Source organism: Gobius niger (genome assembly GCF_951799975.1).
Source record: "Gobius niger genome assembly, chromosome: 8".
In the NCBI taxonomy this organism is placed as follows: domain Eukaryota; kingdom Metazoa; phylum Chordata; class Actinopteri; order Gobiiformes; family Gobiidae; genus Gobius; species Gobius niger.
The window spans coordinates 5,448,593-5,471,053 of NC_136859.1; the positions used below are offsets into that span (position 1 = coordinate 5,448,593).

Consider the following 22,461-nt stretch of genomic DNA (forward strand, 5'->3'; position numbering starts at 1 on the left):
TCAGAGGGGCTGAAACTCGCAGATCTGTTTGAGTTTTGGCAGCAGCGGCAAAAGCGAGTGCCCAGACTCATATCGCTGTGTATAGAAAGTACAGAGGGGGATCATTCTGGACGTGCAAGGCTGGCCCTAACAAATTTTGTCTTGGGGACCCTGCAGTGGCACTCTGTGTAACCCCTGCCTCAAGGGTGAAGATGATTGGATAGAAAAGGAATTACTTTAATCTGCTCATCATACTTAGTATTTCAGTTTCATCCTTTCTTTCAATCTTTGGGCGTCAGGAAAAGCCCCATTTGAGACTTGGATACAGAATAAAAACAAAACCTAGAAAGACATGAGTGCAAGTTCATGAGTGTATATTGAAGAGCGAGTGTTGTTTCGCTGATGCCAGAGATGGTTCAGTGTTGAGGAGGGAAAGGCAGAGGGGAGAGAGTTCAGGAAAGAGTGTGGAGATGCTTATTTACCCCGAACTGAAAATACAGCAGACAAACAGTGACTTCATGGGAAGAGAAAGCAGAAAATGTTTCAGAATTTCAACAGATGGTCGGCAAAACAGACCCAACTCTGGGGAATTTGGTTGAATTTGGCGGAAAAAAAAGGCCGGGCTGAATGTCAGTGCTGAAAGTGTGGTTAGTTAATGGTGTGGAGTAGGAAAACATTTGGGGATGTGCTTCACACAGGTTGATAAAGGCTGGATCGGTCAGTAGAGGGAAAAAAAAAAAATTGGAGAATGTGGCGAAGCAAAACTAACAAACCCGGCATGCAGGGGGGAGGAAAAAACAGGAAACAGCCTGAAATTTTAAACAGCGCAGTCGGATTGGCAGCAGCGGAGCCCGACGGGTGTTTGGTTCAGACTTGGCTGAAATCTGACGCAGAAAACTCTCCAAATCTTTACCCAGACACAGAGGAGCTTTTAAAACATTCGACTACTACTTTTACTCTCTTTAAAACAAATAAAAATGATACAACATGAAGCAGAAAGGACTGAAAACAATACAATACACAAATGCTTAAGGCAGTTGTCGATCTTGAGGTTTTTAGCTAGTCTTCACCTTAAACATCTTTGTTTTAGCGTCAGATTTTAAAGACTGGATAAATATATATGCTGACGTTGCAAAACCTTTGGACCTGTTTTCTTAAAAAGTAAGGAAGTGCTTTTTTTTGGTCATTGCACTGTTTGTTCAAATTGCGTTCAGGCCAACCTGACCAGCATGTTTTTGGAAGTCGGGGAAACCGGAGTGCGGCCTTTAGTGCTCCTCTGTAACGGTGCAGTGCCTCGCCCCTGTTTCAGAGCGTGGTGTCCTGCACTCGTCAGCTCCTCCCCCTCCTCTTTCCTCTTCCTCCTGTGCAGCTCCCTCCGCTCCACAACAGTCTTTCACCATCTTGAGCCTTGCCTGGATACCTCCTCGTCTGTCCTTTTGTGGTTTTCTGTACACTCTTGCAACAACATCTCCACTTTAGTAGCTCCTACAGCCTCCAGACTTTCCATTTTCGTATTTAACAATATTATTAAGGTCTTTTCAAAGGGATTTTTAATATCTAATTCCCTACACATTTTTTCTGAGCTTTGAACCACAAAAAACAAGGCTTATACAAAAGATAAAATAGACATCCAAAATCCTCGTGATCAATCTATGAGCATAAAGAAAATGTAAACCTGGATCTATCTATTATTTAGATTTCCGTGTTAAGCGATTTTGAAAATGTTTATGCACAGGGTATCCGCGGGGTCTTAAAAGTCTTAAAAAGTCTAAAATTCAAGAATCCAAATTTAAGGCCTTAAAAAGTCTAAAATTCGGCCTATTTGGTCTTAAATCCAGGGTAAACTGGTCTTAAAAATTAACGTTCAACGACCCAATTATTTGCGCACAATTTAGTTTAAAAAGTAGACAAATAAATGCACAGAAGCACCGATGAGGAGCCGCCCGGTGCCGCTCATGGTCCGAGAGGGCGAAGCGACGCTGACGCACTGGCCGCCGCCACAAACAACGCGTAACCTCAGCGATAGTCGAGCGAGGCAGAAGGACTCTCCTTCAGAGCTTTATCCGCCCAAAAAAACGACTGAAGTCAGCAGTGTTTAGGAATCCAAAACATGACCAAGGTGTTGTTGTCGCTGATGGACGTCCGTAATGCTGCTGTCGGTGGAAAGATACGTCCAATATGAAACAACGTGGAGATAATCCTTCGCTGTAAATATCAAACTCAAGGTAATGAACTGCATAATTCCCAATAAAGTTTGTCCAAATGTTGGGAAACACAAAGCTAATGCTCCTCTGCTCAGGGACAGAAGGAAAGTGAAAGTCCTGTTACTTTAGAAACACGTTTCTCAGTTTGTTCATCAAAACATCTGACAAACAAGTTTAGAAAACACAAAACCTAGACTAGATTCTGACCTAATAATTATATAATTAAAATAATTATGATGATTAGTTGTAAGGTTGACAGTGTTTTGTGTTCTATGCAAACGTCGAAAAGCTGCTTTTATTTTTAGAAAGGTTAGTGAATGTTTACCAGCTCAAGTATTACAAAGCATTTTAAATACAAAAACTAAATATCTGTTGTTTTCTTTCATTCAGTTGATAATTGTGAGTAATTATTCAATCTCTGGGATAAGGTTGTTAAAACTTGAATGGTTGTTAAAATGCCTAATGTGAAAAATGAAGTTCTTACATTTGTACATCCCACTGTGAAATCAAAAACAACAGTTTGACACTTGGATTTTTGTGACAGTGATTTTCTTTACAGTCCATTTATATATTGCGCGTTCTAAAACAGGTCGTATTTTTGAGATTTTGTGGTCTCAAAATGTCTTAAAAAGTCCTAAATTTGACTTGTCCTACTCTGCAGATACCCTGTATGCAGAAAATTAAAACAGTCAGTAATCTACGGCAAATTGATTTCCATAACTTGTTTTCCCCCATTCACCTGCAGCGTCTTGCATTTTGCAGCGGTGCAGTGATCTACACCAGTGCTTCTCAAACTTCTTCCTGGCGATCCACACTTTTAAGACTGTATTTTACTCCAAGTCAACTGGAAACAGTTTATTCAGAATCCCTACATTTTCATTCCCGGAAGGCTCCTGCATAATGCGCCCCATCTGAATCAGAATACACCTGCGGACTGTTTGCCACGCTAACGAAAATATACAATGGAGCTTTCCGTTTTTTTTATTTCTTTCCCCGACAGCCACAGTGAAGTGCACCTCCGCTCTTCATTCACCCCGTTTATCTGTCATTCGCACATTTGTATTCAGCAGAACGCGGCGCATTCAGGAGCCTCCCATTCACGTAAAACTGTGGCGCCGAGCGAAGCCGAGAGCCCAGGGAGACGCTCTTCTATCGGGGCTGGAGAGGCACGCAATTTCCTGGCAATTTCAGAAACAGAAAGGGCCCTATCTGGTGTGGGAAGAGGAAGAGGTTAACAGGTGTTAGAAACTGATGCGAAAACACGACCAGGGGAAACCAGCCTTATTTTAAAGACCCGGTATTCTCCTCAACTGCCTTTTTGCAACTTTAAACCATGTGCTAATGTAGAAAAAAACAGGTTTGTTTCACTCATGGAGCTTCAAGTAATTCTGCATAAAATATAAAGCCTCTCCTGCTCGAGGGCTCGCAAGGCTTTTCCTACAGACATCTTCATCGTCATTCTGGTCATCAACTCATCATTTTAAAGCTCAAATGGCCTCCACTACGAGGTATTTCTTGCAAATGGATGGCTTTTGATTTTATTGCATAACTTTAGGAGGAGACTACAGGCAAAACTCTTGGGCTGGTTTTGGGCTGAGTTGGTCTCTTAACACATTGAGTGCCAAATTGCGAAACTAGACACTCTAATACGCCTTAAATGTGATTTTGGTAACTCTATGATGAACAGAAGTGAAATAAATGAGAGAGGAGGAGAGGAGTTAATCAGAATGGAGAGTGTTTGATAAAACACCAACTATCTCCGAATCTAGAAAAAAACTTGTCATTTTTATAAATTTAGCGTCTGTTTAGCTTAGATTTCTCAGAAACCGAGACACTGTTTTCATCTACAAAGAAGTTAGAGTCTCACCTTTCAAACGAGCCATAGCTAAAGCATAGAATACACTGTGCTGCTACAAATATCATGAAAAATGGTCTGGATTGTTGTCGTTTATTTCAAACTGCACTGAAAGCGGTGCTAGACTTTTGCAGCCTCACATTCCTTTCCTCGTTTTCCTCTATCATGCATTATAGGCTTTCATAATCTCTATCAGGTCAAACTAAATACTTTAGTCAGTCCATGTCCGGTGTCCCGAGAGAAAGAGATGTGCAGCCGGTCCCGCTATGGTGCCGGTCTGCACCGAAATGTGAAAACAAACAAAAGCACGTAGTCACATTTTTGTGACATTGGTGCGACAATATCTGCACTTTAGTAGCTCCTACAGACTTCACATTTTCCAGCCTTGGACTGAACAATATTTGGAAAGTTAAAGGGACTATACATAATTTAAAAACGTTAGAATTATGTATTTTCCTCCCCCTACATGTTCCTCCATGTCCTAATGTGTAGAATGACTCAGACCTGTTCACCACAACTGCCTCTAAAATCCTGCGCTGTCACTCAAAAAGGTGTTAATTCGGGTCCAAATTGCCGTCATGCACAAGCTTAATATAGAAGGTGCAGTTACACGTATGACCTGAAGTGGCAGTAGTGAGTATAAAATGGCCAGCTTGCATCTAGTCCCTTTAATATCTAATTGTTTACCTGATATATTGAATTTTAAATTTCACAAACCAAGGCGAATGTTACATTTTTACAGATGTTTCCCCCGGGTCACACCGTGAAAAATCGGAACATTATCCTACATAATTCTTAAAAAAAACGAAGAAAAAAACAAATGGCTAAAATATATATAACACATAATGGCACTCTGGTAAAGTAGCACACACATGCAACAATAAAATATTGTTAAAATCTTTGTAATTTATGAAAATTAAAAAGTTAAAAAGTCCCACCCCTAGTTTCCTCTAATAAACAGGTCATTTTAAAACTAGTCTGAAAAAGTCTTTGTCCCTTTTATCTCAACAAAATAAAACCATGACTTTAAACTTGGGTCGATCCATTTTCCAGGGCATTTTTAGGCATAAAGCGGCCTTTTATATGAATACATAAAGAACACAGTTTGTCATGTTTATGCCAGAACTCTACAGCCAAATCGACATCTGTCTAAAAAATGTCCCTATTCACCAGCAGCGCCTCACCTCATTATGTAAAATCAACTTTTGAGAGCTTTTAAGCACGTTATAATCTTCCCCTTACCTCGTGATGTCTTGAAAGTGCATCCTTCCAAGTGCGAAAACATCCGTCAAAGCTACAGCCGCACCGTGGGGAGCACACTCTTTTTCTCCCCTTTTTTCTTATTAACAGCACCTACGCAGCGGAGGGGAACGAGTGGCTTACCGACAGAGGCCTTGGCGAACCAGGGAATAAGGGATTTTTCCAATACAGTTTCAGATCAATATAACATCTTCTAACCAGCAAAGTGTAAGATAATGATCGAGTGTGTTTGAGATTACGACATGAGACCAGTGTAAAACAAATGTCCTGTCCGAGCTTTGTGATTGTGTAAAATGAGCTTGAGTGATGCTTTTGTGCGCCCTGTCCCGTGCAGGGAGCCATCGTCGCGGTGACTGGGGACGGCGTTAACGACTCTCCCGCGCTGAAGAAGGCGGACATCGGCGTCGCCATGGGGATCACCGGCTCGGACGTGTCCAAACAGGCGGCCGACATGATCCTGCTGGACGACAACTTCGCCTCCATCGTCACCGGCGTCGAGGAGGGTGAGACAGAGAGAGAGAGAGACAGAGTGAGAGTGACTGGACGTTTAAAGACAGACAGATCATGATCGGGTGTAACGGACAGTGAAGTAAAAAGCGGTTTTGTAATACTGAAATATTAGAAAGGTTTTAATACGGACAGTTGAGGGAAATCATTTTTTGTGCTCTTGCAGTGTTATGTTTGCAGAAAAGAGTCTGCTGTGTGGCATTGCAAACAATTGTAAACGCGAAAAAGGAAGATTACCATTTAATGTCTCCCAACTGGATATCTTGGGACAGGGGTGTCGAACTCGTTTGGGTCGAGAGCCGAAATTCAGCCCCCACAGCGGGTCGTGTAAAGGACTGTGGCCTCATAAATAGTTTAGTTTGTTTATTTGAGCAACAGATGCATACAGGTATAGTATACATATAACATACAGAATTATTCACAACATAAGAGGTTAGTGCTGCTCATAGGGAGTAGGAAGAAGTTAGTTTTAACTTATAAGGCCCTCCCCCTCCTTTCAGACTGACACAACTTAAACTACTGCTCACGGCACAATATTTTTAATGTATAATTAGGCTTTAACCATGAGATCTATGCGGCAATTCCAGTAGCAAGTTAGTTGCAAATTAAATCAACAAACGGCTCCTCTTCCCAAACAGTAAAGTAATAGTTCATGACATTCTTGTGTTGCACTTGCATAAGGCTGAAGGTGCACATTCTGGACATCACATAATAAATCCGGATTCATAACATACTTCTCCTTATCGGATCGAAATAACAAAGACAATTCATAGTTCAGGAACAGATGATTAATTACAATAACAACAGGCTACACTTATTGCGCTTTACCAGCCTGTGTCACATGTTTCTCAAAATGTTGCATGAAGTCATTATTCATACACTCCAAACTCAATGGTTACTATTGTAGATTCAAGAGTTATTATTTGTCAAACCGTGTGACTGCTTTGAAACTACATTTCTCTCATCCTTGATTGCGGAGCGGGTGATGAGGGAAGAGGGGTGGGAGGGAGGGCGGAGAGTTCAGCTTCCCGATGGCCTTGCGTATGAAACTGTTCTTCAGTCGACTGGAACTGGCCCGTAGATTCCGCAGTCTCCTCCCTGAAGGCATTACCTTGAAGAGACTGTGTGATGGGTGTGTAGGGTCCCCTTTGCGGGTGAGACGGGTGGAGCACATGTCCTTAATAGAGGCAGGAGGCTGGCGCCGTGTCACACAGTGATGGAGCTGGTCAGGATGTTCTCTATAGTCCCTCTGTAGAAGAACCTCACAGTGATGGAGCTGGTCAGGATGCTCTCTATAGTCCCTCTGTAGAAGAACCTCACAGTGATGGAGCTGGTCAGGATGCTCTCTATAGTCCCTCTGTAGAAGAACCTCACAGTGATGGAGCTGGTCAGGATGTTCTCTATAGTCCCTCTGTAGAAGAACCTCACAGTGATGGAGCTGGTCAGGATGCTCTCTATAGTCCCTCTGTAGAAGAACCTCACAGTGATGGAGCTGGTCAGGATGCTCTCTATAGTCCCTCTGTAGAAGAACCTCACAGTGATGGAGCTGGTCAGGATGCTCTCTATAGTCCCTCTGTAGAAGAACCTCACTGTGATGGAGCTGGTCAGGATGCTCTCTATAGTCCCTCTGTAGAAGAACCTCACAGTGATGGAGCTGGTCAGGATGCTCTCTATAGTCCCTCTGTAGATGCTAACGTCTTGAGCAGCTTAAACACTGACTCAGATTAAGACTCTGTTGACATGACAACCTGTAAAAATCCCAGAGAAAGGTTTTTCTGTTGCCTCTTTGATGTGTTTATTTAGTCTGAGGAGTGAAGCAGATCTTTAGTAAATCCCGCTGTAGCTCGACAGACAGAGCTGCTACGTCTGTGCCACATTTGCTGCTTATATCACATAAACAAGGCCTCGTGGAAGACCCAGGACACGCTGGTGGGGCTATGTCTCCGAGCTGGCCTGGTGTCGCCCCAGAACAGCTGGAGGAGGTGTGTGTGGACCGGGAAGTTTGGGCATCTCTGCTGAGACTGCTGCCCCCGCGACCCGGCCCTGGATAAAGCGGAAGAAAATGGATGAATCACATAAACATGCGCCTCTGGGGACGTGTTTTAGCTGTTTTCTTCTTCAGGAATGATTACGAGGACATAAAAATGCCACCGTCAATCAGTTGTCTTTCATTTTTCATCCTGAGTAGAGATGGTGCTACCTGTTGTAGAACTGCATAATGCTACCTCGGTATTCAAAATGGCCGCCAGAACTATGCGTGCCCACCTTCAGCTGGGTTTGAAAGTCTAACCCTCGCGCTAATCTGCATCGTATCTCGCAGAATCCCCGCGTTCAGCCGCACTATGCTAATTCTCGCAGCCGCTTTGTTAACAGAAGCACTTGTGTTACTGAACTGAACCACTTTACAAAAACAAGCAGCTTTCATTTAACCAGGGACTACAGAGCGCTCCTTCACGAGTCCCACCTGAGACGCGCTTTAACCAACAACATCTCCGCAGTCGGCTCCGGCTCCGGCGATGTTGTCGTCTCGATGCATATTTACAGCCTCAGATCTGAACAATGGAAGTCAAGCTGTCGAAATCGGGACTCGCTGTTCGTCTGGGCTCCGGCGAGACTCGGCATCGCAAACATGAAAGACGTCGCTTTGGTGTTTGAAGCGCGAGAGGCAAACGCAACAACGATGAGGAGGACTGTACATATTTAATACGGAAACTTTGAACCCTTGACGTTTAGGCGAATCAGAGACGTTTGTTTTTACGAGGGCGCTCTCGTTCTGGAAACTGCGAGGGATCAATCACTCGTCCTCGTTTCAATCATTTCGGGGATGAAAATACAACTAAAACAGCGACAGAAACACAATAAACAGGCAGCAAACATTTAATCAAAACAAAATTAAAGGCGATTTTAAAAAGAAAGAAAGAGCCACAAAAAAGCAACATAAACGTGCTGGAAAGCAACAATAACACAATTTAAAAAGCAACAAAAAATGACAAAAACAAACGAGAAAAAAAACGTACGAAAACCACACACAAAAAGAGACGAAAATGTGACAAAAACGCGGCGACAACTCAACAAAAAAGTCTCCATCAGTTTTGTAGGTCTTGACTTTCAAATGAGGCCGATAGACTGTGAGCTGCAGTCGAGAAGCTTTTCGATTTGGGTAGGGCGGAACTGGAGAACATATGTGTGGTCCAGGTGGGGATTGAGAGGTTAAAAATGCTGTTCCCAGGTTTTTAAGTTTTAATCTCGGACGGAGGGAGCTCAATAACTATTTGTTGTGATCAATTTGTTCAGATTTTTTTCCATCATTTTTTTGTTGGGTATTCAACTCATTTTTGTAACTTTTTTTTCATTTTTTGTGTCATTTTTTTGGTCTTTTTTCTTGTCTTTTTTTTGTCAAATTTTTGTTATTTTTTCGTCATTTTTTTGTCACATTTTTCGTCATTTTTTCGTCATTTTTTCGTCATTTTTTTATTACATTTTTGTCAAATTTGTATCACATTTTTGTCACATTTTTGTCATTTTTTTGTCATATTTTGTCACATTTTTGTCATTTTTTTGTCATTTTTTCGTCACATTTTTGTCACTTTTTCATCAATTTTTCGTCACTTTTTTTGTCAATGTTTTCTCACTTTTTTGTCACATTTCCATCATTGTCTTCGTCTCAGTTTTGTCGATTGTTCATTGGAAAGGTAAGATAATCCTGGTGACGATGGCGCAGATGGTAGAGCGCGTCGTCTCATGACCGGAAGTTTGGGGGTTCGAATCCTAGCTCCTGACGTTTTCCACTGTCGTCGTGCCCTTGGGCAGGACACTTCACCCACCAGTGTCTGTGTACATTGGTGTATGAATGACAGTGTGAACGGGTGACTGGGTCCGTACTAAAGCGCTTTGGGCCTGATAAAGGTAGAAAAGCACTATATAAGTTCAGTCCATTTACCATTTATTGATCTCACAATGGAGAAGTTCACTTGTTACTTTCGGATCTCAAGAAAAAACACTCAGGGTGTGCGGAATAGACAGTTAAATAGTAGAATATCAAAGTCAGCATTGGCAGTGTGAAGTTTACACTCCTAGTGCAGGTTGAAAAGGCTCAGAGTTAAAGGCATTTCTGTGATTTCTATGTGATCAGCCTGTTAAAAGCACCTTATACTTCCACGTTTACGATTGCAAAACTTTTTCTTAACGTGCCGCAGGAAGAGCGCCATGGTTTAGTTTTTCTTACATGTTTGTGCGAATGCAACTCACTGCAAGGGGCGAAAATGTATTTCACTTAAACCTGAGCTGTTGCACCGTACAGTCGCTCTCACCGCGCTGGCCTTGTATCTCATTATACAGAGACTCCCCCCAAAAAAACCCTCTGGCAACTCACACAGTCCTCCGGCATTTGCGGCCAGGACATACTTGGTTACAGCTTCTTTAACCCCTTAACTCCCACCTGAACCGAGCACATTTTCTCCAGTTTGGCTTTACCCCAGTCCTAGAGCCTCTGGAAAAAAGCTGTGAACATAGCAACAAAACTGACGAAAAATTGATGAAAAAGTGGCAAAAATGTGACCAAAAAAATGACAAAAAAATAACAAAAATGTGACAAAAAATGACAAAATGTGATACAAATTTGACAAAAATTTGATTAAAAAAACTGACGAAAAAATGACAAAAAATGACAAAAATGTGACAAAAAAATTACAAAAAATTGATTAAAAAAAGACAAAAAAATTACAAAAAAATTACAAAAATGTGATAAAAATTTGACAAAAAAATAACAAAAATTTGACAAAAAATGACAACAAAAAAAAGACCAAAAAAATGACAAAAATGTGACAAAAATAACAAAAAAATGACCCAAAAGTTACAAAAATTAGTTGAATACCCAACAAAAAAATGATGATCTGATGAAAATCTGATGACGTGAGGAAAAAGATCCTCTCAGTTCAGGCGGGAGTTAAGAGGTTAAATTGCGGCCGCGTCGGAGACTTTACAAACACGTCCAGTTCAGTGAAAGCTCTTCAACTCGCTGCGGGGGGGGCTCGCACCATGTCAAAGTCACCTGTAAAGAGAAAAAACTGCCCATCAACCTGCCGTTAGCGTGTGTATTTATTCATTCCTTTCATAAAAGCTCAACGTCAAGCCTTCTGTCCACTGTCTGGGCTGTTCCCATAGTTACACTTGGCAGATCGATGCATTATTCAGGAGCGGCTCCATGTTTACCCTTTGTAATGTTACAGGCGATATGTAAATCGGCGTGGGTTTGCAAACAAACTTGGACTGCGCGGCCCACACGTCTTCATTTGCCCACGATGCTTTCATTCGCCGGGCTGTCGGTGTGTTTCTTCAAAAAGCAACTCCGAACATCTGAGCTGACGTTTTAAGTGCACGTATTAACATTTGAGAGACGAGCGGAGAACGTTTGTGGTTTCCTCTGGTTTCTCCTGCCACTAAAAACATGTACAATAGGTCAGGATGAATGCGAGTGTGTTTGAGAGTATTGCTACAAACCAGTTCGGCGTGTTGACATGCATGAGTTCATTGACCCCTCACCCTCCACGTAACCGAGAACTTTTTCGGCTTCATATCAAATCGTAATGTTCCTTGACCTGGGAGTTTACAGCCTATAGGCCAGTGTAACGCCTCATTTGAAAGCTAAGACCTACAAAACCCATCAAAGCTTCTTCCTTGAACACAATGAAAACGAGACTCAAACAAAAACAAAGACGGAGCTTAGGTCTTAGCTTTCAAATGAGGCGAAATGAAGCTTTCAGATTTGTTTGAAGTCCAACTGTAGAAAAGAGAGGTTGACATGTCCCGACCAAATAAACCAAATAAATCTAAAATAATAATAATATAAATGTATTCCTTCATAAATGAATGAGTCTACAATGTAAATGGTCTTGAGACAAAAGAAAAAACAATACATAAAAAAGTAACGGATACTGTAGATCGTTTTCTTTGAATTTTAAGGTAATTTTAAGGACGTTTTTGTCAAAGTTATTCACCCATTCTTTTTACTTTATTAATAAATCAATCAATCAATCAATGGTTTTGTATTGCCCAATAATCACAGGAGTCGCCTCACAGGGCTGCACCGAACATTAAGGCAATAAAACAGAACAGAAAATAAGACAATGTAAAGTTCAGGCGAATGAAGTATAGTACAATAAACATAATGTCCAAATACTTATAGTACAATAAACATAATGTCCAAATACTTATAGTACAATAAACATAATGTCCAAATACTTGTCAGCAGCAGGTGGTGATGGGCGGCGCGGGTGTCCCCCGTCCTTAGACTCTCCAGTACGGCGAGGAAAAACTCAAAAACCCAGGAGGAAAAAAGAGAAACCTCGGGGAGAACCACAGGAGAGATCTTCTCCCATGGACGGACAGGCTATAGACCCAGGGCTGATGGGAGTCCCTGAGCAGACGGGCCGAGATCGCAGACCGTCCAGTCCTTGTTATCCAATCCCAGTATGCAGGGTTCCTCTGTTCAGCCGGGTTCCTCTGTTCGATCTAGACAGGCACTCCCGAGGGGGACTGGGAATGAATAGTAATGAACAGACTACAGATAAAAGTAATATTGTATCATAATAAGTCAACCAAGTCTGCAGTGAGAACAAGAGGATAGCGCTCAGTGGACCGTACTTCCCACCAGTGTTAATTTTAGTTTTAGTCTTTAGTCGACTAAGATTAAGACTAATTTAGTCGACTTATATTTATAATATTCATTACAATCATATTTATTCAAGGTCCTCGACTTCATATAGCTGCTTCCACATGAATAAAGCTCAGAGCTGTTCATTTGACAGTGAATTTAAATGATATGAGGCTTTTTCAGACGGTCAATAGAAGTTTGGATGATTTTAGTCTCTCCTTTTCATTTTTATTTAGTCTCATTTTAGTCGACTAAAATATCTGAACATTTTAGTCATAGTTTTACTCTCATGAGAAACTTTTAATTTAGTTTTAGTCCAATTTTAGTCGTCAAAAATATCACTTTGACTAAAATTAAGACTAAACATTTTAGTCGACAAAATGAACACTGCTTCCCACAGCAGTGTTTCTCCTCAGGCAGCTTTACTTCAGGCTGTGGGTCAGAGCTTTACCTCACTGACCTGATCATAAAGTAATTCAAAGAGGAACGTTTTGAGCCTAGTCTTAAATGTAGGGTCTTTAACGTGGGCTGGAAGTTTATTCCATAAAACCGGAGCTTGGAGCTAAAGGCTTTACCTCCTACAGTGATTTTGGAGACTCGAGGAATCACTAGTAGCCCTGAGTTTTGAGAGCGGAGTCTCTGGTTGGTCCATATGGAACAATCGCGTCTTGGAGATGGAGCGGAGCCAAACCCTTTGTGGTTTTAAATGTGAGGAGCAGGATTTTAAATGTGATTCTAAACTCAACATGAAGCCAGTGGAGAGACTTTAGCACAGGTGCGATGTGTTCTCTTTCTTCTCTAACAATCTTGCAGCTGCATTTCGAACTAATCAAAAACTTGTCTCTTCTGCTGGCAGGCAGTTACAGTAGTCCAGCCTTGATGAAACAAATGCATGAATACGTTTGGTAGATTTTGGAGTTTTTTATGAGCAAAAAACACTTTCATTTCATTCTCTGAAAGGTGAAACTACTCCGAATGCAGATAGAACCTTGTAATATGGAGGGAATGAAATGTGGTGATAAAAATATTACATTTAGCAATTAAAGTAGCATTTAAAAGCTTCCAACTCCCGCAATGCACGATAGGTTTTTCCCAAGGTGTTTGTGAAGGTTTAAACTAATCATATATTACATTAATTGCTGAAAAGGTGCTTAAATGAAGACATTTTTGAATGAATTTGTGTTTTTTATCATTAGGATTATTTATTTGTGATTACTTCTACTTGAAATGAAACAAAAAACATGCTCGTTTCATTGGCAACAAGTCTGATTCTCTTCAAAATCAGCACAAATCCCAATACGCAGGTCATGTTGATGGTATATTTGCTTTACATTCCACTGTCTCATCCCCGTTGTTGTTGTTGTTTTGCTTTCGTTTTTAGGCCGCCTCATCTTTGACAACCTGAAGAAGTCCATCGCGTACACTCTGACCAGCAACATCCCCGAGATCTCGCCCTTCCTCCTCTTCATCATCGCCAGCGTGCCCCTCCCACTGGGCACCGTCACCATCCTCTGCATCGACCTGGGCACGGACATGGTGAGCAGGCAGATTTATATTCCTTCGTTATTATGTGGCGTCTGTGTCCTGAAAGTAGGGCTGTTCAATTAATCGAAATTCGATTACGATTTCGATTACAACAGTAAACGATTACAAAATTAGCATAATCGCAAAAAATCGATTATAATTTTTTTTTTCAATTTTTCAATTTCTTTTTTGATTTTTTGATTATTTATTTTTTTTCCTAATTTTTAATTTTGGGATTTTTGTCTTTCTGCTGGATTTTTGTCTTTTTCTGCTGGATTTTTGTAATTTTTTTGATGGATTTTTGTCACTTTTTTGATGGATTTTTGTCTTTTTCTGATGGATTTTTGTCACTTTTTTGCTGGATTTTTGTCACTTTTTTGCTGGATTTTTGTCTTTTTTTTGCTGGATTTTTGTCACTTTTTTGCTGGATTTTTGTCACTTTTTTGCTGGATTTTTGTCTTTTTTTGCTGGATTTTTGTCACTTTTTTGCTGGATTTTTGTCTTTTTTTGCTGGATTTTTGTCATATTTTTTAAGGATTTTTGTCACTTTTTTGCTGGATTTTTGTCTTTTTTTGCTGGATTTTTGTCATATTTTTTAAGGATTTTTGTCACTTTTTTGATGGATTTTTGTTTTTTTAAAGGCAACAAATAATATATAAGTTTGAATAATCGTGATTTCAATTATGACAAAAATAATCGTGATTATTATTTTTTCAATAATCGAGCAGCCCTACCTGAAAGTAATGAGGGACGATGAGTGAGAGGAAAGGGATCTATGTGCCTCTTTAACATGTAGTATTTGTAAAGAGCAGGTATTTGGTACGGTTGGGCAATATTGACATAAATGTTTATCTTAGTATTTTTGGGAACTTAGTCGATATTGATAATTAAGCGATACAGTATACAGCAGGGGTAGGCAACGTCAGGCCCAAGGGCTAAATCCGGCCCTCCAGCATAGAAGCTCTGGCCCTCAGGATTTTTTGAATGATTTTGAAGATGATATTATTACACAAATCAGAGGTCAAATGCCTGTTTGAATACTCTAAAAATGTGCAAAATACTTCAAAATTTGTAAACAAAACACCCAATTAGGTCATGTATAGGGCTGGGTACCGTTCAATATCTGAGCGATAATGTGTGGAAGATCTGCACATTAACAACATCGGGTTCATCTCCAATGACAGGAAATGTATGAAACTTTGGAGAAATGTGGCTAAAAATAAGGAAAAAGCATGTAAAGGGGCAAAATTAGGGAAGTATGAAGGAAAAAACAATTGCCAAAACAAATGTGGAAAACAAAATAGAAAAGAAATGGGAAAAAACAAATCATTTGATTTGAGCTGAAACAACAAAGTCACTTCCGTTAGTGTTGTCCCTGGACTAACGGCATCAAAACCTGTTTTTTTGTGTGTGCCTGCTTTAGATATCAGTAAAACCTAAACCAGACTGATATCATTTAATCGTATGGCCATAATCAATTACAGACAATGCTGGTATTTGTAGAAAATGGTGCTTTACGTTGGGCTAAGATTGGCAGGTCTGGCCCTTGGTCTTTTTACAATGAAGAAAATCGGCCCTCCGCCAAGCAAACTTGCCTACCCCTGGTATACAGTATGTCAAACATCTTCATTTCCATTGCTTTTAGGGCTGTTCCCGACCAAAGAGTTTCATGGTCGACCAAAAACTTGCCCTGAGCAGCGATTAGTCGATTAAAAGGGGGCGTGGCATGGAAAATGGCAACTTTTCTGACCCAAACTGCACTCATAAGACATAAAACATTGGGATCTTGTGCTGCAACTACTGTTTATACATCGAAGCATTGTCAACGGTGCATTTATGTGTAAAAAGTCACATTAATCTCACCTTTAATCTCAGACTCCAGCTCCCTGACTCACTCATGTGCTGTCCATACATCCATATAATCCAAATGAAGCGATAGTTCTTCTTCCATCATCGTCCCTGTTTTCAAATGTCCTCTTTTGTGACATTTGTGACTGTACAGTTTCGCTTTCGTTTTTCAGTAGAGCCGCAGACAGAGCAGGCGTCAGACTTGCGTATCAGCTATTTCACTGTAGAACCAGGATATTTGAGGCTAAAACAACTGTAGAAGTCTGGCCTATTGAAGGCAACATGAGGCACAGAGCCCCTGATCTCAGCTTAACACCAAAAGGGGGCAGCACTAATTGCTTTGCCACTAAAATAGATAATTGCCCTGAACAGACTAGAAAAAGGGCAGAAAAAAAGACATTTTTCATCCACTTTTATTCTATTTTACTATTTTCTCTACTTGTTTTTTTTTATTTTTGCCCATTTTTTCTCTAATTTTCCACCCAATTCATTACTGTTATTGTTTTTCAATTTTTTTCCTCAACCCCTTACAACATTTTCCACATTGTCCCCCAAGTCTTCCCCAATTTCTTCCTGATTTTTTTTTACAAATTTCTTAACTTTGGACCTACACTCGATTTTGTAAATTTGCATATCTTCCAAAACAGAAATGTTGGTATTATCTTGTAGACAATATAAAATATCTTTGTCACTACCTTCTTACACTTTGTTGGTTAGAAAATGCCATATTGATCTAAACAGCTGAGACAAAATGCCCAGTTGTCCACTTCCTGAGATACTATAAGCCCCTCCCACCGTCTCGTCTCACTCCCCTTTACTGTGCAGCTGTTTCATTAAAAAGCTTAGCAACAGAAAGGTGAGCAAAGCATTTTCCTGGATACGTAGGAACTTGGGAGGAGATTTTCTGAGACCAGCTGAACATCCTGAATGACCAGGTTATTCCATCAATGGAGTTCTTCTATCTGATGTAGTTCTGTAGCTCAGCAATATTAAGCGCAGAAGTAACAATGGCACAAGAAAAAAGAAATATGAGATTTGAAAACAGATGAAAACGCCTTGGAACTCATCAGCGATTGTTAGAGCTGTCACAAAATCTCAAACCGAGAGCGTATTGTGGTGTCTTTTGGAGCAGTAGAGCCTTGTTTTGGCAGTGAGAGGCGGAGAATGAAAAAAACACCGGGATACAGCGTGTCTTTGGTGCATGAATACAGCTCGCAGGTAATTGAGTCCGACATGTCGACATAACAAGCACGAACCAGAGGGGACTGTGCTGTATAAACAAACTTATGGAATAATATATATCCAGGAGGGATGTGCATTACAGTTCGAACAAGATGGATGTGCTTTCCTGCTTTCCTACACGTTTTGTCGCCAAGGAGTGAAAAGTATCGTCAATAATTCAGTATAGTTTTGAGAATGTAACCGCCATATTCTTTCCACAACACTAAGAAGTTTGTATATTGGGTTAAAACAATTAAATGAAATCAATTCTGGAACCAGCAGACCACTCCCTCAGGTTCATACGGTGTCAGAGATGTTCTTTGGTGCTAGATTAGGAAGAGACTTGTTTTTAAGTCTTCTTTGCAGGGACGACTTTCCCGAGCAACAGGAAGCCAGTGCAGAGACCTGAGCACTGGACTAATATGGACCTGTTTCCAGTTTCTAGTCAGGACTCCGGCAGCAGTATTCTGCATATTTTTAGTCTATATAGTCTTCTTGTTACTAATAGTGTTCACATAAATAGACCGAAAATGGTGTTGCTAGAGTTGCTTACTTAACCCCTTACCTCCCACCTGAACAGAGCACTTTCTCTCCAGTTTGGTTTTACCCCTATTGGAAAAAGTGTAAAAAAAATAAAAATAAATCAGATCAAAAATGTGACAAAAAAAAAATGTGACAAAAAAAAAACCCAAAAAGTGTGACCAAAAAAAAAAAAAAAGTGTGACCAAAAAAACTAAAAAATGTGACAAATAAAACAATAAAATGTGACAAAAAATAATAAAAATGTGACCAAAAAAAACAAAAAAAGTGACAAAAAATAATAAAAATGTGACAAAAATAAATAAAAATGTGACATTTTTTTTTTAAAATGTGACAAAAAATAATGAAAATGTGACAAAAATAAATAAAAATGTGACATTTTTTTTTTTTAAATGTGACAAAAAATAATGAAAATGTGACAGAAAAAAAAAAAAATGTGACAAAAAATAATGAAAATGTGACAGAAAAAAAAAAAAATGTGACAAAAAATAATGAAAATGTGACAAAAAAATAAACAAAAATATGACAAAAAATAAATAAAAATGTGACAAAAAATAATAAAAATGTGACAAAAAAAAACAACAAAAATGTGTCAAACTGAGATGAAAAAGAATGTGAAAAAGTGACAACAACAAGGCAGCAATGCGAGGAAAAGGATCTGTTTTATATGTCTTGGCTATGAGGCGTTACTCTGGCCAATAGCGCCAGATGAGAACTTGTTAATACAGCCTTTGTAGAGATTCATAATGTGAGTGAGTTCAGGGCATTTCACTTCTTCTCGCTCTTATCGTTGAAATTTAGACTGGTAAAACACACCAGAGAAAGGTTTATTTAAGAGTGCTAAATGTAGAACATTATTTTCATCAGACAATGGAATCAGAGTTGTTTTTTCTTTGCCTTTGAATGTTTCAGCTGCGAGCTAACGCCAAGACGGTGCTTTTTGCTTTTACTGAGACAGAAGACATAATGAGCACCCCAAAGCTCCGAAGAGTCAAAACAAATCAAGTTGTTTTGTATTGCACAAACATCAAAACAGTGAAGCAATAACCAATGTAATATCCAAGCAAAAGCAGTGTCCAAACAGATGTTATGTCTAAATAAGCAGATGGAAACGTGCTTCGGGCGTCCCCTGTCCTTAGACCCTCCTACCTGGCTAGGAATACTGAAACACCCAACGGGAGAAAAGAAGGAGGGATCCACTCCTATGGACGGTGAGGCTATAGATAGACCCAGGACTGATGGGAGTCCGTCTGCAGATAGGCCTGAAAAACGTCACAACATTTTTATTAAATAGTCAATATACAGTATCATCTTCAGAAATATCCCAATAACAATAATATTGATATTTCATCTACATTATTCTGGTTAAATATGTCCGGACAAGAACTCACTTCTATGTTGAATCCAACCTGGTTACAATAAAATGTATATTAAATCTATGGATTCAGATGTATTAAAGCAAAAGTAGAGTAGCCATATGTTTTGTTTTTTCCTTTTCTTTTAAAATATAACCTCCTGTATACACTGTTGGAGTGAAGCAGCTTTTTTTGTGGGAAACTTGTTGACTCTGTGTCAAACCGCTAATTATCGCGGCAGGCCTAAGTGTAACGCTTAATTTGAAAGCTATGGCCTACAAAAGTGATTGGAAGGTTTTTTTTTGTGTTACGTTGTCGCCGCATTTTTGTCACATTTTATGTTGTTTTGTGTTGCTTTTTAATTACTTTTTTTTGTGTGCATGTTTTTGTCAGTTTTTGTTACCTTTTCATCGCTTTTTTTTAATTGCTTTGTCGTCGTAGTACGACGACAAAGTACCCCCTAGTAGGGGGTACTTGGAACTGTTTCAGATTTCAAAAAGTGGGAAACTGAACATCATTTTCATTGGAAAAGCTATATTTTGCAGTAAAATGTGCTGCTTTGGGAGAATTTTAGGTTTATTTTTACCACAGCATTGTCCTTTTTCTTACAAATACCACTTTTAAGTAAATACTTGAGGTAGGGGTACACGGACGACCACTGAAGAGCCCAAGGGGTACGCAAGACAAAAAAGGTTGGGAACCACTGCTTTAGTATATGGTAAAAGCAGATATTTATCAGAAAAACACTGGTTTTAAAGCCTTTTAAACAGTCATAAAATGTCAGGCTAGTAGTCATATTTTACAGTGAAGTGACAGTTTTCCTCCCTGAAAGTTGTGGAACCTGGTTTAAACTCAGACGAATTTTGATGCTGTAAATTTATTAGGAATGTTTGAGATGAGCTTGGACCAGAAAATAGCAATTTGAAATTTGAGTGACCCTGTTTCTTTGTACAATCAGGTATAGCTCCTTTAAGTGTCTGCACTAAACAAAGATGAACGAATCAAGTGAAACGTCCTCAGCTCAAACTCAGCCAGTTCAGTCCGAGTTCAGTCCACTATATTTGAACATCTCTACTACTATGGATAATCCCTGGACGACTGGGAGCCTTCACAAGCTTAATAGAGCCGTGCGCGTTTCCCATGACGCCTGTGCAGCCCACACACTGTAATGTTTACGCTGCACCTTCCACCACGCGGCTAATATCTCCGGGCACATTCTTTAAAAATTTACCAGAAACGTTCAACTATTTATAATTCATCCTTCCCAAACGCGCCGGGTGTTTACGCTGTTTATTGCATTCCCCAGAACGCGCGGCGAGCCCAAAGCAGCATTCCCATTAATTGAGCTTCTTCTTCTGAAAATGATGTGTACGGGACGTTAATTATTAGCATGTTGGATGGCTGCGGGCGAGCTAAAGGTGACGCGCCGCAAAACAGCATTAATACTCGTGTCAGAGCTGTTAGCGCCCGCAGCGTAAGGGAGCGCGCGCATTAATTTGTACTTTCTTGTCATGTGAAGAAATAATGCTTTTGGCTGCGCGCCGCGGTCCATTTGTCGCGGCGGAACAAAGCTCGCCCGCCGATTTACATTTCAGAGAGCTGCCAGTCCCTGCCATTGTACTTCCCGCGGCAACAAAGGGAGGCGCCGACGTGCCGACTGCCGCAGGGGCGCAATCCATCACCGGCGGAGAATGGAAGAAAGAGACAAATGTGTTCAAAATGTGTTTAATTTAAGACTTGTTATAACTTTCACTCTGAGCCCGCGCTGATCAAAGGCAGGAGACGGCGTGTAGGAAACGGTGGGACTGTTTTTACATCGCACTTTCGGTGGGAGAAGTTGCCGATCGGTTATAGTGCAAGTGAAGCAGTGCGTTGGGCTTCATTAATGACACAACAAATCCTAAGAAGGACGAACAAACAAGCCTCAACAAGACTCATGATGGAACCCAAAATTCATATATATTTGTCATAGACTGCAGACTTCTCCTCCCCGTTTGCCTCAATGACCAGTCTCGAGGGGAAAATCATGGCGGATTTACAGACTCCTCCTCCCCAGCTCTGACGAAGCATGTTCCTGAAAAGGGCATAAGGGCGGGATCTTCACTGTAGACTCCGCCCTTGTGTGACGTGTAGCTCGCACAGCTCCAATGCTAACAGTCCTGCCCTCATTAACTCATTGACTGCCAATGACATCTATAGACGTCAATTCATTTTTTCAGTGGGAACAGCTGCAGCAAAGCCTTGAGCATGTCTGGTGTTAAAATCTTAGTTGTGCTTTCTAATGCTGCCACCTAGTGACGCAATAAAAGAACTACAAGTTGTTTTATTGAGTCACTAGGTGGCAGTATTGCTCTTTCGTTTTCTCAGCTTTTTGGTCAGAAAACAGCATTTTGGGTGATTTCACCTATTTTCTACGGACGAATGGAAAGAGGTACAAACAAACTTTTTTTTAGATGAAAGAAGAGAGTCTAATCTTTCTTTTTATTGGGTTTCGTGTTGACATAGACCTAATTTTTCTGTGGGTCTTGAAAAAACAGTCAAAATCCTGAAAAACCTCTGGCAGTGGGGAGCTCGCTGACTCTTAAAGAGTTAAGTACGAGATTTATTAAATGTTTCTTACGAAAACCAGCCTGGCCCCTTTAATTGTAGCTAGCCCAGCGTTATCACAGGAGGAATATCTAGCTATAGGAAGTTCCCAAAAATTAGGCACCAGGCTTTAAAGCAGTTCTAGCCCTTAGAGGCCATAACCGCAACTTGGAGAGTAAATACTACACTGACAGAAAAGGCGAAGGGAGTGATGGATATTGTACATCCAATTAAACAATGGAAATATTTTTTTCACTCAAACTTGGCAGTAAATACTGTTTAAAGTAACACTAGCCCACAGTTAGCTTTGCCCGTTAGCCTGCTTCTTCTTCGTGATTCTATTAGTGTGCCTTGGTTGCTCCGGTTCGGTGGCAGTCAAGTTGCAAGCATGGTTTTCTGGCCAGAGACCCGGAGACATCTCTGTGACCAGCGGCAACTCGAGTCTCCAACTAGTCTCCAGGCCGCTGAGACAGGCCCTTAAATATAATGTGATCTTCCCAACTCCACTGTACAGAAGTATCAGACTCACTCCTCCTCACCCCCTCCCTCATCAGTGGGGCAGAGCGCCTCATGTTGACAAGTATTACCTGAACCTGGACTCTATTTTGTTTCTTTTAAAATCCCCCCACGACTGAAGTACAAACGCTCCTCATTTGCATTGAAAACAGAGTTCCCTTCTGGAAAAAAAAAAGCACCAGCCGAGCAAAACAGCTGCGTATCTGCTTTGAAGAGTGCAGCACCAATTAAGATGCAGATATTCAATAAACTAGCTGATAGTGTTTATACAAGCGGGAGTACAAATCTATGAGTGCGTCGGCTGCTTGTTAACACCGGTCGGACCGCGGGCTACAGGCTCAGGGCACCGCGGTGCCGAGGACCTCTCACTTCTCCGGTATTTTTAGTTAGCGCTGAAAAATGTTTATCAAACCC

At 40.5% G+C, this 22,461-nt stretch overlaps 1 protein-coding gene across 1 annotated transcript in view; it reads left to right on the forward strand.

Annotated features, from left to right (window-relative positions):
• atp1a2a (ATPase Na+/K+ transporting subunit alpha 2a) overlaps positions 1-22,461 on the forward strand; it is a 213,653-nt gene that overhangs the window by 159,391 nt on the left and 31,801 nt on the right. The window contains exons 17-18 of the mRNA XM_079561009.1: positions 5,633-5,801; positions 13,839-13,993. Coding sequence (XP_079417135.1) covers positions 5,633-5,801; positions 13,839-13,993 — 324 coding nt within the window. The remainder of the gene's footprint in view (positions 1-5,632; positions 5,802-13,838; positions 13,994-22,461) is intronic.